The sequence below is a fragment of the Varanus komodoensis genome, unplaced genomic scaffold, assembly GCF_004798865.1.
Source record: "Varanus komodoensis strain SLA01 unplaced genomic scaffold, ASM479886v1 scaffold30, whole genome shotgun sequence".
Taxonomy (NCBI): Eukaryota; Metazoa; Chordata; class Lepidosauria; order Squamata; family Varanidae; genus Varanus; species Varanus komodoensis.
The window spans coordinates 11,876,501-11,891,840 of record NW_025335762.1 but is presented as its reverse complement, the minus strand read 5'-3'; the positions used below and the strand labels follow the sequence as shown (position 1 = coordinate 11,891,840).

The window sequence follows — 15,340 nt, the reverse complement described above, 5'->3', positions numbered from 1 at the left end:
GTGCCATCATGGGCAGAAAGGTAGGTATAATTTAATAAATAAGGAGGGGATTGACTCTCCCTGCCCAACACACGCACTTAGTATCCGTGCTTGCACAGCGGCCTTTGTGCTCAGGATCTGGCCATGGGCTTTGCCTGCTCCAGAAGACTGAAGTGACTGTAATGGCTAGCTTCTGCTGACTCAAGAAATCCATGGCCAAAGCATTGCTAAAGCAGACATACCTGTGCCTCTAAACCAATGCATAAGGGGTGCTGAACTTCAGGTCTGTGGGCCAAGTCTGGCCCAGCCGCAGTACCAGTCTAGCCAGTTGAGGCTCTCCAGGGAAAGGCACCCACTTCTCCGCAGTCCTTCCAAAAGGTTGAGACGTTCTTCCAAAACTTTAATCAACACCAGTAAACTGCTTTTAAGCTATGCTGGCATTTTTTGGCCACTCCCCTTTACTTTGGCTCCATCCCCCTGGAATGCACCTTGTGAATGCTTCTCTGAAATTGAATTCACCCCCTAGGCTGAGCATGTTCGACACCCCTGCTCTGTACACTTAGCAGAAAGCAATATGACACTGAGGGCCATTTTTGGTTAAAAGGTGGGATATAAACCAAATAAATAAAATTAGCCTCAGCAAGTTCCATGAGGCCTACAAGAATATAGGACTGTGCTATGTAGTATGAAATCTGCATCACATGATGCGAGGGATGGAGATGCGCTTCAGGGCTTTCTTTTGCTACTCGGCATTCGACAGCCGGCAGGGTCTCAGGCAAAGAGAAGGTCTCACCCATCAACTGCCACGCGATCCTCCTGGCAACCAGGGAGGACAAGGGTTCAAGGTGGAACTTTTTGCACAGAAAGCAATGCTGCAGTGCCCCAATCCATCCTCAGGAGACACAAGGGACTGGCTGTTTTGCACACATGGCAGTTTTTGGTACACTTTAAAAGAGGGGGAGTAGTTCAGAGGTCCACTTTGCTTAGTGCTGCGCATTCTGTCTCAAACTCTCTAAAGAGGCACCAGCTACACTAACGTCAAGCAAAGTGCGCCAGCACCCAAGACGTCTGCTTTATTGATGTGTTACTGGCAATGGAGAATTAGTTAGAAGACTAAGGCAATGACCGCTGATAACCTGGTATAAATTACTGCTGAGGTAAGAAACTTGAAATTACTAAGACCATGCAGAGAGTATGAAAGTCAAATCAGTGACTGTGTTGATGAGGAAAGTGAGGGATCCCCCTTCTCACATTGGGGATCCCTTGTCTGTTGAGCCGCACCACAGAATAGTTACTTAGTGAAAGCTACCCCTTTATTTATTTATTTCTTTATTTAGGGAACTTCTATGCCGCCCCATTCGCCGAAGCCTCGGGGCGGCTCACCATCATAAATAAATAACATAATATGAAACAATATAATTTAACAGTATAAATTAAGCCACCCTGGCCAAAGAATAAAATAAATAAATAATATTAACAATTAAAACAACGTTTGAATAAAACGTTACTTGTCACGTATGTCAACAGGTGAAGTTGTAGGTGGGCTTGAACCATTGCTAAAGCAGGGCTGAGCAACCCGTGGCCTCCCATTCGCTGTAGAAATTGCTGCGGCAGCAGGAGCAAAGAACTAGGCATTTTGCCTGAAAACAAGGCAGCAGGGATGTGTGCCGGCACCCGATTCAGGCTGCAGTGGACTCCGGGCGGGTGCCATGCAGCCCCCCACCCCACACAGGGAATTTGCCCACCCATCCTTTAAACCAAGTGCAGCAGTATTCAGGGCCAATTCTGAACACATCAGTGTTGGCCCTCGATCACTGGAAGACACTTCTACCTCTCCAGCATAGCCAGTGTGAGATAGAGCAGACAAAGGGAACACCACAGGTCCGGGAACAGCTGGGCTCAAATACAAAGAATATGTCAAGTCTCAACATCGGCAAGGCTGCCTGGGGCTGATGGAAATCACGGTTCAACAACATCAGGAGTGTGGCAGCTTTTCCATCCCACTGATACATAATGATTACGAATGTTGCAAGGTACGAGCCCCAAGCTTGCAGATAGGGTGTCCTTCAGATTGAGATTCCAGGACTTAAAAGACAATTCCCTGTATGGTGGGAATTCAATTGCTCAACAGGTTTTCCGAGGCTTTACGGGCAACTTAAGAAAATGCTGCCACAAGCACGTCTGTGCCATCACACAGGGATAGACTGAAGTTGAGTAACAGGCTATACGCATTGTAGGCAAGCCTGGGAATCTTTCCTCTTTCCTCCATGGACACACAGGAATGAGTGAAATGGAGGAAGGGTCTCAATCAGTGCAAGGCCGGCAGCTTGCTGCGCTCAGCGAGTGGCAGAAATACAATATATCACCAACACAGAGTATATGCATTTGGGGGAGGGACTGAAATGCCATCTGTTCTCCCACACTTTACATTTATGCTGGGGTGAGGTAGAGTGCTAGATCTGTGCTCTTTTGCCAGAACAACATTGCGAGGATGTTCGTAGCTTCCAAACGATGTTTTAACAAATTAACACATGCACCCCAAACAGAAGTCTTTGTCATATGGCAGGCACTGCTAAGTACATTTGTGTGCAGGGGCTGGCAGATTCTTTTACTCCTGCATGGGGAAAAAAATCAAAGGACTTGGCTTTTAATACACTGATTTTAGACAGAATTGGAAAACACTAACTTGTTGTTTTATTTTTTAAATAAAAAGCTTTCTTCACTAATGACAATGTGGGGGTTTGTTGAGGCTGGGAAGAAAGCTGAGTTAAATCGCTCACCCCAACGATATTCAACAGGCCACTGCTAGCTTTCTCTTCCCTGAAGTATACAACAGGTGTTCCCAAGTTGTTTCCTTCATAGCACAAACTGTCTGCACCACAAATAGCAGGGACTTGAAATGAAGTTATGGTGGGGGGGGGTTTGGACCATGCAGGTCTGTTGAGCAAGGAGTGGGAAAGACGCACAGGCACACAGGGGTGGGGGAAGAGAGAAACATTCACTGTACACAAAAGTCTTGAACAATTTATGTAGGTGCCTCCTATGGAACAAAGGCAGAAAAGGAAACTACTTTAAAATAATGTGAAATGATTTTTGCTTCCTAGAATTCAGAAACAGAATGAAGCATTTTTGCTCACATTTCTAAGGGCACTAGCATTCAATTTTCCCTAATGAGAACCCACTTTGAATTCTACACTGGCAGTTTTTAAAGTCTGGGTTTATATCTCAAGGAGGACAACTTCTTACAACCATATATGGCCATCTGTTCAGTTTTTCTGTTTCCTTCTTTCCCTTCTCATACACAAAGTCAGTTCAGAGCTGATGCTGATGGGATCCACTAGGTGAAGACACAGCTGATGGCCTGAAGAGCTGACGACCAATGACCTAAGATGTCCCCAATGTATCATTCAGGATGGATGCATCAATGATTAATATACAGCCTGATGCATGAATAATGAGTGGAACAGGAATCTGGATGGGTCAGTAAGTTGCCTGTACTCACAGATCCCATGTCTGTCTTCCCCAGCCTGGCTCCCTTCAGATGGGTGGGACTGCAACCCTCAACACAAGCACCTTGGCCATTCAGATGGGACTTTTAGCCCAATGCATCTGGAGGCAACCAGGCTGGGAAGCCCAATCTATGTGGCTTCTTCCAATCTGCCTGTGACATAAAACCACAATCTCTCTGCATTTCCAAGTGCAGGCTGCACTGTTGTCTGTTAAATCCTTAGACTCCGGGCTGATGCGACTCAAGCTAGAACTGACCCTTGGCAGTTTCATCATCGATCTCCATTCCAGATGACAGATTGTTGTCATGTGAACTGGAGTATTACTTGATCTTTTGAGGGTAGTTTTCAATTTCCAGGATTTTTTTTTTAAATCACAGCACAAGTGCATTTTTATCTCATTTACAAATATTAACGCTGCATTTAGCAATGTCTGAAAGCTGTCTTGATATGGGAAAGATGCCTGACAAATGCATTAGGGAGATAGAAATAAACACGTGTCCCTCTCTACCCTTGGAATAGCTCAGGCAAAACCATGGGGAGTAGAATTTGACTGGAAAGTTTACCCGTGGTAGTTTTTTTGTAACCAGGCAGCACAGGAGATGTAGAGGGGGAGGTAGAGGGGGAGGGAGAGAGAGAGGAGGAAAACCTTGCTCCTCTAGATTAGAGTTTTAATGAGCACTTTTCTCTCACATCCAAGTGACCTTAATTCTATCTAGCCTCTTTTTCAAGCATCTTGAACCTGTAGAACCATTAAGGCTGCAATCCTACACACCTACACATACCAGCCAGGGCCTGTAGGTCATTTTTCTGTCTGTACGTGCATAGAATGGCACCCTAAGAGGATTTTCCCTCTCCCCTCAGAGGTACAAGGGAGTGGGTAGGCTAGGAATGGAAGGAAACCATCAAAATAAATCTCGATAATTACTACCGGACATAATGGGAGCTCCCTTGAAGGTCTATAGGAGCCTGGGGTAAATGCAGCTTATGCCAACTGAATTTGTCTCCTCTGAAATTAGCAGCAAAGCTACAGAAACAAGACAAGAAATGGAATAGTTCCCGAAGAGGGTTGCAGGAGAAGAAAGGAAGAAAGGCACTCCTATATCTTTACTTTCATTCTACTTTCCCTCCAAGAGTTCAGGATTGCTCCCCCCCCCTTTTTTTTTAAATCTTCAGAACAACCCCACATGGTACCTTAGATAAGGAAAGAGAGAGGGAGGGAAATCCAAGCTCTCCCAGCCAGTTTAGGAACTGGGAACATAATTAACAGCAATAATGGCACACCACGCTCGCTGACCACGCTATCGACCTGCGGCAGAAAAGAGGGGCTATCGGGCAATTTTTGGATCTATCCAACTTTGCGTGACAATTAAGGACAAAGCACCGCCCGTGGCCGCGTCGGAGCAAGGCGAGCATCTGCGCCTGGCACCTGCCCCCAGCGCCCGCCCGCCCGCCGCGGCCCCTGTGCGCCTTTTCCAGGGAGCGCCCGCCACGGGGCTCGCTTTCGAGTTATGTGCCTCGGGCCGCGCCATTCGCTTCTCCTGGAAAACCAGCGCTGCCTCCAGACCAGCTTATCCCATCGACTCCAAGACGCCGGCGCAAGGTGACAGCTTCCGCTGCGTTAATCAGGAATAACGCGCGCCACCTGGTCCTTTCCGCGCAGACGATCGCTCGCTCGCTCGCTCGTGGAGAGCTTTACGGAGGCGCCACTTTCCTGGCCGACAGAACGGGGCAACCGACCCATCTCTCAGCACCGCGACCCCAATCCATTGCATAACTCGCCGATTAGCCGGCTCCTAGCGGAGGCAACTAATCCGCCTTAAGATCCCAAACCGAGCAGAAGTTCTCCTCATTGCAAGGCAAGCCCCTCCGCCCCAACTCCGGGTTCCTGGCGGTCCCAGCCATGTCTACGCCGAAGCGCCTTCGTGGGCTGAGTTCGGGCAATGCGCGCAGGGAAGGATCGCAGGAAACTCCCGGGACAGCACTCCAAGTTGCGGAGGCGGCGGCGAAGACTGCGCTCGCGTTGGTCCGCGCGCCCAGGGGCGGAGGGGCGACGGATTCCCCCCCCCCCCGCATGCCCCGCCGCCGGCGGGAAAGACCGCGGTCCGGTCCCCTGCTCTCCGCGCCTCCCCCGGCCGCAGAATCCCCACTCACCCAGCAACGCCGCCAGTCCTAGCGCCAGCGGCAGCGGCTCCATCGCGCCGATCGCCCGCGGAGATGCTCGCCGCGCTGCGCTGCGCCGCGCCGCGCCGCGCCGCGCCCGGGCCGCTCCAGAGGCAAGTCAGCGAGCGGCAGGTGCAACAGCGCAATCCCGCAAGCGGGAAGGAGCCGCTCCAGGTGGGGCGTGCCCAGCAGGTGGGGGGGCAGGGGGCGGCGCCCCAGGGAGGGGAAGAGACCTATCAGGTGGCAAGGGGGCGGTGCGCACAGGTGGAGGGCGGAGACCGGAGCTCCAAAGGGGAGGGGCTGGCGACGGAGGGGCGGAGAACCGGGCAGCTAACCGGAATTACAGCCTTGTTCTTGTGAAGTTCTGCGTGCGAAGAAGCCTACTTAAAAGTGTTCCCAGCCCGGTGCCTGCCAGATGTGTTGTATCACAACTTTCATCATCCACAACCAACATGGCCTGACCTCACTAGGAGACCATGGAACAATAGGCTGACACATCTGGCAGGTACCAGCTTAGGAAAGGCTGGTCTTAACTTTTCAGGAAGCATCTATTCTCCGTTGGGCATCTGGCTTCAAAAGCTCGCCCCAGCCTGAAGTCCCAAGGTCTTGGCTGCAGCCCCTTGATCTGGCCAAATGACATGCTCGGCTCAGTTGCGGCAACTCTGTGTATGAGGCAAACGGGGCAGTGACTCCTTTCCTGTCCCCTAGACCGGAGGGATCCCCCACAACCAGCTAGCTCAAGCGCCACATCTGGTCTCCCGGACTCCAGCTGTCTCAGTCGAATAGCGCATCGGCCGAGTTCTCCTTCGCCTCACCAGTCGCAAGGGCACTCACTAGCTGCCGTGGGAACGGAAAGCAGGGCCCAATCAGAACTCGCCTTTTCTCAGTGGAATCAGGGAAAAGGGACAAACATCCAATGGAAGAAGAGGAACACTGGGAAAGCCATGAAGAAGCCGGCGAGCTTTTCATTCCATCGAAACTCTTCATTTGGCTGGATGCTTCACAAAAGCACATAGAAGAGGGTAGAAAAATAGATGGTGCTGAACATGCGGAAAAAGTCGTAGTTGGTAACCGTTTAGGAGGGCATTTTATTTATTTTTTGAAAATCCACCTTTTCCCAAGGAAGTTTAAGGCAAGAGAAATAGTGTTTCTCCTGCCAAATATTTTACCCTCACAGTTACCTTGCAAGGTAGAGTCTCCTAAGCAATGGTGACCGTCCCCAAGGTGATTTAGGAGGTCTTCCAGGTGAGAGGGCATTTGAATCACCCATTATGGGCTGCAGATTTAAGTAGGTTAGTCCGTTCATGGCATGACCAGATCTCAATGCAGCTGTAGCTTTAATTAAATTGTCACAGATTGTATGTGTTGTCTTGCCTTGCTATTTGCCCTAATTGCCTTCATTTTAAAAACAAAAGAAATATCTGTCTGCCAGGTGAGCTTAATGATTTGTGCATGTGAGGAAGGGGATTCTAGTTCATGAAAGAGGATTCTAGCTCATGGTGGGCATGTCATGAGCAGAGCCGGCTGGAGCCAGGGGACAGACTAGATGGCCCAGGTGACCCCTTTTGACTAGCTCTGTTTCTTCGTTTCTAAAAGTTTATGCCTGAACACCTTTACTAGAGCATAAGGTGCCAGAAGATTTTCCGGGGTGCTTTTGCTTGTTTCCTTTTCTTGTAATAGACTAAGGTAGAGATCCTATGGACACTGGATAGCATTGGAGGGGCTGTAGGATAGTTCAGATTCCAGATCCAAGGTCCGAGGCAACCCCCAATCTCTGTAGCCAAGCGCTGATGCCTGCCTGCTGTCTGCTCTCCAAGGTGGGGAAATGTGACTTTAGAGAGGGAAAAGGCAGCACTTTAGTGAGTGAGGAGCAGAAGAGTTCTCCCCAGCCTCCCTCCCTCCTCTTCTGAAACATGGGAACTACTTGGGCCAAAAGGTCTGTCTAGCAAATTCGCAGGGCAGGAGCATGGGGAGCTAAAGGCTGTGTGTGCTCCTTTTCCTGCCCTGCAGAGGACGAGCGTAAACCCCTGGGCTGGGGGCTCACCACACAGTAGGCCTGCACCCTAAGCTAGTGAACTGTGCAGAAGATGTGGCCCCTAGAGCTGAAGGGACAAATGCAAGTTTGAAGCAGGTCCTGGGGCCACATTCCAGGGATGAGGCTGAAGGTAAAGGGGCAGGACCAAGGACAAAAAGGACGGAAGTAAAACAGTTACAGGCACTGCCAGCACTGGTTGCTTAAAGCGCTTACTGCCAGCACAGAGCCTTAAGGAAAGCATTTCAGTCCTTCAGAATGGGGAACGAGCTGCACAAAAGCCAGGGAACCGACCAACTCTGGGTGGCTGGGGGAAAGGGGTCAGGGGAAGGCCTGCTGCCAACTGGGAATCTGAGCCAGACTGGGAGCCCAGGGAGGCTAGTCTGGGCCTAAGATCACACTGCTCTTGAGCAACTTTCCCTAATTCCCCAAATGTGTTGGGCTAGAACTCCTATAATCTCCACTTACATCCGGGGTGGCTGAGCTGAGCTGGGACTTGGGAGATTCCAGTTCTCCTCCCCACTCAGCCATGAAGCTTGCTAGGTGACTTTGGGCCAGTCATTCGCTTCCAGCCTGTCCTACCTCACAGGGCTGTTATAATGAGGTGAACACTGGAATGGAGGAAAACCATGTAAGCTGCAGGATAAAAAGGCAGGCAATAGATGCCACTGAATAATACACATAATGTAATAATAATAACTGCTCGTGCTAGCCCGGACCAATGAGGACTGTACTCAAAACATCCAGAAGGAAAAGTGTTATAATGAAAGATTTATTTATTTAATCCATGGCTCATAAACCGTGGATTTGGATAAGCACGCCAGGCTCTTCCCTCTTCCCAGCTGCCTTCTCAGCACTCACGCAGCTTACAGCAAAGGTGGGCCTGCAGAAGTGTTCCGACAGCCTGCTTTGGCCCAAGAAGAGGCTTGCCTCTTGCACAGGATGGGGGCATCTAAACTAGCAAGCCCTGTGGTGCTCCCCAGATACCCTTGACGGCACTCTGCACCACCTGCACAGCAAGAAGGTTGGCATGTGCCGGATGAATGCGGGAAACTTAGTAGAACTTTTGCAAAAACTGCAGTGCAAAAACATTGTATGGTCTTCAATTTGTGCCCAACATCCTGTCTCAAAACATCCATTTCTCAGAGGGCAAACTCATGAGACAAAAAAAGAAATTACCTACCCAAAAACCTAGGGACAAAGCAGAAGTGGGGCCTGGACTTCAAAACACCAAACAACCATTTTGAACCTGATTAAAGAAGACAGCACTCTGCTTTGCAGCATGGCAGCTTCCCGGTGTAAACAACAACAACAACAACAACATAATCATCTTATGAAATAAAATAAGAATGAGGAGAAGCAGAGAGTTTGGCGGGCACCAAGAGATGGCTGTGTGCGGTATCCTGGAAAACCTTTAGATGGGGTGCCACGGTTCCTATTTTGCAGATGAAGAACTGAGCCCAAGTCTGCCTCTCCCCAAGGGCCACTCAAGGATTTTGCAGCGAAGCAAGAAACAGAGTGGAGGTTCAAGCTTCCGTAGGAACAGACTGTTTCCTATCTACAGTATTTCCCTGAAAATAAGCCCGGGTCTTATATTAATTTTTGCTCCAAAAGACACACTAGGGCTTATTTTCAGGTGATGTCTTATTTTTCAGGTACAACAATCTACATTTATTCATGTACAAAAATCTACATTTATTCAAATACAGTCATGTCATCTTCTTCTGGAACATTGTTGTAACTCTCCAAACCCCAAATTGTGTTGCAACGGATGTACTAAATGAGTCCGTCTGGCTGACCATCTTAACTGGGGCTTATTTTTGGGGTAGGGCTTATTTTACGAGCATCCTGAAAAATCATGCTAGGGCTTATTTTCCAGTTAGGTCTTATTTTTGGGGAAACAGGGTAGCATGAACAAAGAAACACTTTGCTTTGCTGGTTCTGTCAAACTTCCATAGGAAGAGAATTTTACCTGTCTATTTCTAGCAGGGCCTAGAGCTTCAGTTGGCATAAAAATCTACTTCCAGCAATTATTTATTGGCAGACAGACCTTCCGTATTTGTGAAGACAGCTGACTTGTGGTCACAAATTCTGTGGCTGAACTATGCAGCCTGTGAAGAGGTACTTCCCTTGATCTGTCCTGAATCTCCCACTGTGACGCCAGGCCTCTTCCTTGTTAAGAGGAAGAAAAAAATCTTTACTCTCCCCATGTGTACACCTACAACCTATATTGCCTATTGCCAATATTCTTTTCTTTTTTAGATAAAAAGCCTCAGAGATTCTAACCTTTCATCATCCATGTTTGCCCCACATGTTTGATAAGCTGGATTGCATCTTTTCCAGCTTTTTAATAACCCTTTCTATAGCAAAAAGTTGTTGCTTCAGGTAGAACTTCATTGTAGCACAACCATTGAAAAATAAATGGAGACAAGAGGCAACCAAAGCCCTCTTATTATGTCTAGTTTTTTTCATGCAAAGTAGACCCAGGGAGATTACCAGACACTTAATTCAGCAATTTGCTCCCAAGTACCAAGAAAAGTAATAGCTTTATACCCATTGACCCATCCCAAATGCAGAGATAATTATGAGCTAGCGAGATGAACCTCCAAATGAACACATTCAATGTTCGCTTGATCCTTAATCGGATTTAGACAGGAGAGTAACAACTTTAACATGTTCTTAAATCAAATCAGGATTGAACCAAATCTCTAAATATGAACAGATTAGATTTGCAGAGCCCTGCGGCATGTTAATCTATTTTGTACTCTGGGAAAAATGGACTGTATCATTTTGAACCATCAGTGTCAAGAGTCCCTCAGGCTAAGATGACACATGATGAAATGAGGATGCTAATAAGATTCCTGACATCGTCCCATTACTCCCAGCTCACCACATGCCATATGAACTTCGGAGGTTGCCTTGCATGCAGTCGAGCTATTGGTCCATCCTCTGAGTGCTGGGTGAGAGTTGCACTGCAGCACCTTTAGAGAACACCAGGCTGAGGCAGCAGCTCTCCGGGTGTTCAGGCAGGGCTCTTTCCCAGTCAGACCTGGAGAAGTGAGGCGCTGAGCATCTCCAGAACGTTTTCTATCACTGAGCTACTGCTGTGCCCCCACTTTGGATCACTGAATTCCTCTGAGAAGCCAGGACACAGTGCGGGCTGTGTGGCGCTCCGGGTATGGGGGCTGCCGTTCCCTCCGTCGCTCATCCTCAGCGGTACTGGCTAGTGTAGATGGAAATGGTAGCCAGATCTGGGACCACAAGCTGCTACCACAGCCCTTCCAGGGCACGTGCCTGCCTTTTCTGCATTAGGGCCTCTTTGGTCATCTGCAAGGAGGGCCTCTGGCCTTTCACTCTGTTCTTATACATTCAAGTAAGAGGAAACAAGTAATTCTTCATTCATATCAAGGAGGTGACAAAGCTGGGCAGAACTCCAAAACGGGAGGCGGCTCCGTGTGGCATCTCCATCGCCAGTGGTGGCACACCTGTGTACACCAGTTTTTGGAACGAGGGCAGGAAGGTACTGTAGCACTCACGAGCTGCTTGCGGGTTTCCTGCGGGCAGCGGGATGGCCGCTGCGTGAACAGAATGCTGGCTTGATCCGGCATGGCTTTGATGTTCTTAGGTAAATCCACAACTCAGATCAACTCATCGGACAGTTGGCTGCATCGTATTTGACTGGGAAACATCAATACAGAGGCCAATCTGGATTCCGGCTATGCCACCAACTCCTACTTCACTGTCTCTGGGTGCTCGCAGCTGGAATGCTCCTCGCATCACTGATTACAAAATATGTGCAGGTTCTGTAAGCTGCCTAGAGAGCCGTTTGAACTATTTGGCAGCTTATACATATATAAAGAACAAAATAATAAATAATTCCATTTATCTATCCCTTAATAGATTTTTTTTGCAATGATGGAAGCAGCAGCAGATGGAAGCGGTGATGGAGTGAGAGATGCTCAAGCCAATTCCCATAGCCATGGCATCTCCCCCCACCCCACCCCCCAGCGGTAAGCCCTCAAATGCAAGCAGATGCATGCGTCAATGTCAACAAACCAGCTCTAGCAGCCCTCCAGATGTTTCATCTGATGCTGTCCAGATGTTTTGGACCGTACCTCCCATCAGCAGCAGCCAGCATAGCCAATAGTCCAGACACTCTTAACAGCACCAAGTTACTATTACATTAATCCCTACCTGCTTTCTAAAGACTCAAAATGCCATGTAAATTTTGTGGCAGCTAAGTTCTCATTAGACAGTTTTTGTAGTTTGGATTTTATTTTTATTTTTTTGTAAAGTAGTATCCTTTAATTCATGAATCTCTGTATTTCTGTTAACTGTAGATACTATTCAGTTTTTGGGTGGCCCCGTCTTTCTTGCAAAATGGCATGCACCCAGTCACCTGCTTGCTATGTGGGTGTGCGCTGACAGCAGCCTTGAGAATTGGTGTAATTTCTCCAAGAGGGAAATTCAGAATTCTTTACAGCAGGGCTCCCTCTGCTGACTTAAGTAGGTATGAGAACTGCTTAGAAGCAAGTTTAACTCCAGAGATCTTAAGGAGCAGTCAGTTCTAAAGACTTAGCAGAGACGGCCAGCTTTTCTTTTCTGTCTTTTCATGATTAGGCCCTGGTGGGACAAGACCTAGGAAAGGTGCATGATTTACTTTTGGGGTTATCAAGAGGAAGAGATAAGGTCTGTGCCAAGGACAACTGGCCAGGCTTCATGGCTTCAACCTCTTGCTGCCTGCAGCTAGAATACAGCCCAGGTAGGAGATGCTTTGGGAGATGGCAGGTTATCCTAGCATTGGCTGCTGGATATCACCCTTTTGCCAGGAGGCGGGTTAAAATCAAGGCACCTGAGATCATCTTTGGTGCGGGTGTTCAAGGATATCCTGGACATGCACATGGTAGGCATGTCGTGAGCGGAGCAGGCTGGTGCCGGAGGTCAGACTAGATGGCCCAGGAGACCCCTTCTGACTCGCCCTGTTTCTATGGAATCAGGTATAAATCTCCATGCAGATCTAAAACTCAAAAGGTAACCTGCCCAGCCATTGTCCCTCAGCCTAACCTACCTCCCAGGGTTCTTGTAAGATAAAGTGGGATCTGGCAGATGAAAGGCCTGATCCTGGGTGGATCATTTCTCGTATGGATGTACCACACAGGAAAATCCAGGTCATTTGAGCTCAACAGGTTTCCTGACTGCTTCTGATTAGAAGTAGAACCAACTGGGTTTTTTCCCCTGCGAGCCCCTGAGATGGACCATTCTGCACCTAATTTAGCTGCTAATGAAATGTGAGCACATAAGAACCCCAAAACATGATTTGTACAAAACACTCTAGAGCCATATGGCTTTCAGGTCCTTATTCATATAAATTTCATTAGTGGTTTAAAAATTTGCAATTTGTGGTCCACCTTAGAGACAGAAGCCTGTGCGCTGGCTCAGCTTGAACCACAGAGAGCTGGCACCAACTCAATGCTAAAGAATTAGAGGAAGATATTCTAACAGAAGTCTGCAGCAGTCTTATTACCTGAATGTGCATACTGCAATTTGGTCTGCAACCCAGGGTTTCCGAAAGGTCTCTGTTGGAGGTTATATTACAAGGACGAAGAACATGTACACCTCAAGACGCAGTCAAACTTCAGTGTCCATGAAGCCTAGCCAACAGACTATGGCGATAAGAGTGCGACAACAGGAAGGCTACACATTCCCTAAGCTGGCAGAATATGCAGTGATAGCAAAATTAACTAATTATGTAAATAGAAGACTGGTTGAAGAATTTAATGACAAATGGAAATTCTATTATGCCCAGCATAATTGATGGGATGTAAAAGGGAGTTCTTTAAAAAGTAGATAAGGATCTATAATTGACTTAAAGCAATTAAAAGATTTGTTGGTGTACAGAATGATGACTTTTTTTTCTGAACTCCATTGAGTGCTGAATGACAGAAGACAAATTTGTGGGCTTGAATGTATTGGTTGTACTTGTTTAAAAGCCCTTGGCAACTTTATTCTATTTTACATATACTTTTCTTCTTTCTGTATTCAGTTTATGTTAAGAAAATAATAAAAAGGGAAGGCCACACATTCTCCACCTCTGTTAATGACATAAAAAGTCATTTTTAAAAATATAGTCAGGTGCTTTCCAGTCAAATATACATTCAAGGTTTTTAAAACTAGGAATGATGATTTCTGGGGGAGCAGAAATATTTGGTTCAAATCTACCGATAAAAGTTGCTGAAAAATGTTTAAAGGAAGCAACTTTTACTATTTGTTCACTTACCTCCTACTGCTATCCCTGCTTCTGGGTCAGCCACACAGAAACCTGTGCAGAAACCTCCCTTCCACCTGCCATAGTACAGCATCTTAATGTCTGACCTGTAAATTAAAGATGCAAATGTGAGGATTCAGCCCAAAGACTACCAGTTGATCATATCTAGAAAACGCCATCTTTGAGAGAAAGCAGATGGGAAAAACACTGGATTCGCTTCCTGTGACATTATCTCCCAACAGGAGACTCTCAGTGCAAAATTGCTTCTTGAACCTGTTGTACAGATCCCAAAACAGTAGAGAATTTGAGATGCGTTTTCATTTCCAGGCATGGAAGAAGTTGCTCTTATCCTTCTATTAACAGAAATGAGGTGGCACCACTTCACATTTTGCTACATGCAGTTAGATCATATGTAAATTCTCAAATGAGACCTTCCAGCAGCCCACAACCTCAGAAACATGTGCATTTTCATGCTCATTGGTGATACCATGGAGTACATTATGGGTTAACAACATATATGCACTTTCCTTAAAGCAGTAGTTTAACATACCAAATACAAACTGTCACTTTACAGCACGTTCTTCACTGTGTAACCCCTGGTTTAAGAACTGAAGGGCAATTCTGAGCCAAGGGCCAGTGTTACATAAGCTTAACATTTGAAAGATGGTAGCTACACTTCAGACCCACTGACAAACCTGAAGGCATTTACATTCCTATCTTCTGACTGTGCAGTTATACTTGGCCCCACCACAGAAAAGCTAAAAAGGCCATTCTGCTCGAGGAATAAAAGGACAGATGCCGTTTCCTGAAAGGAACTCATGATACAAGGTCAGAGTCCCTCTGTGGACATCCCTTCCCAAATGAGCTTCCTATGTGCCAGTACTATTTCCACACAGAACAAAAGCCCAAACTCCAGAGTGCCCCAAATCATCATTCCAGAACATACATGATGGTTCACACGTAGGCACAATCACACCTGCTTAGCTCCTTTCACTAGTCTAAGGGTCTTCAATAATCATACATCCATGTATGCTAGTGTCACATCCTGAGTGGGATTCTGGGTTGTTGCTTTCTTAACTAAGCAGGATTTAACATTGGTTTAGGATCCTTGGTTTGTTTGGGAGTAATAAACCAGCAGTTGACTTCTAATTAATTGTTCAATGTTTCTTTGTGGATGAGTTTCCAATGAGTGACTTTGCTCATGCTGAGAAAGGAGTCATGTGGGAGCAACAGGGCAATTTACACCATCATGCTTGTACATGAGCAGTATGCCAGGATTCTCTAGAATTTTGGCTTGTCCTTTTATATTGAACACAGCCATTGCCGAAGACTGCACTGACTGATGCAGGAGGCAAAGGCTTTTCAGTAGTGGCTTATGCTTTAGAGAAGTCCCTC

The 15,340-nt window shown here is 47.2% G+C and overlaps 1 protein-coding gene across 1 annotated transcript in view; it reads right to left on the bottom strand.

The window, feature by feature from the left end:
• Positions 1–5,791, bottom strand: part of ESAM (endothelial cell adhesion molecule) — a 65,882-nt gene extending 60,091 nt beyond the window's left edge. The window contains exon 1 of the mRNA XM_044437280.1: positions 5,640–5,791. Coding sequence (XP_044293215.1) covers positions 5,640–5,682 — 43 coding nt within the window. The 5' untranslated portion in view covers positions 5,683–5,791. The remainder of the gene's footprint in view (positions 1–5,639) is intronic.
• Positions 5,792–15,340: the final 9,549 nt, after the last annotated feature.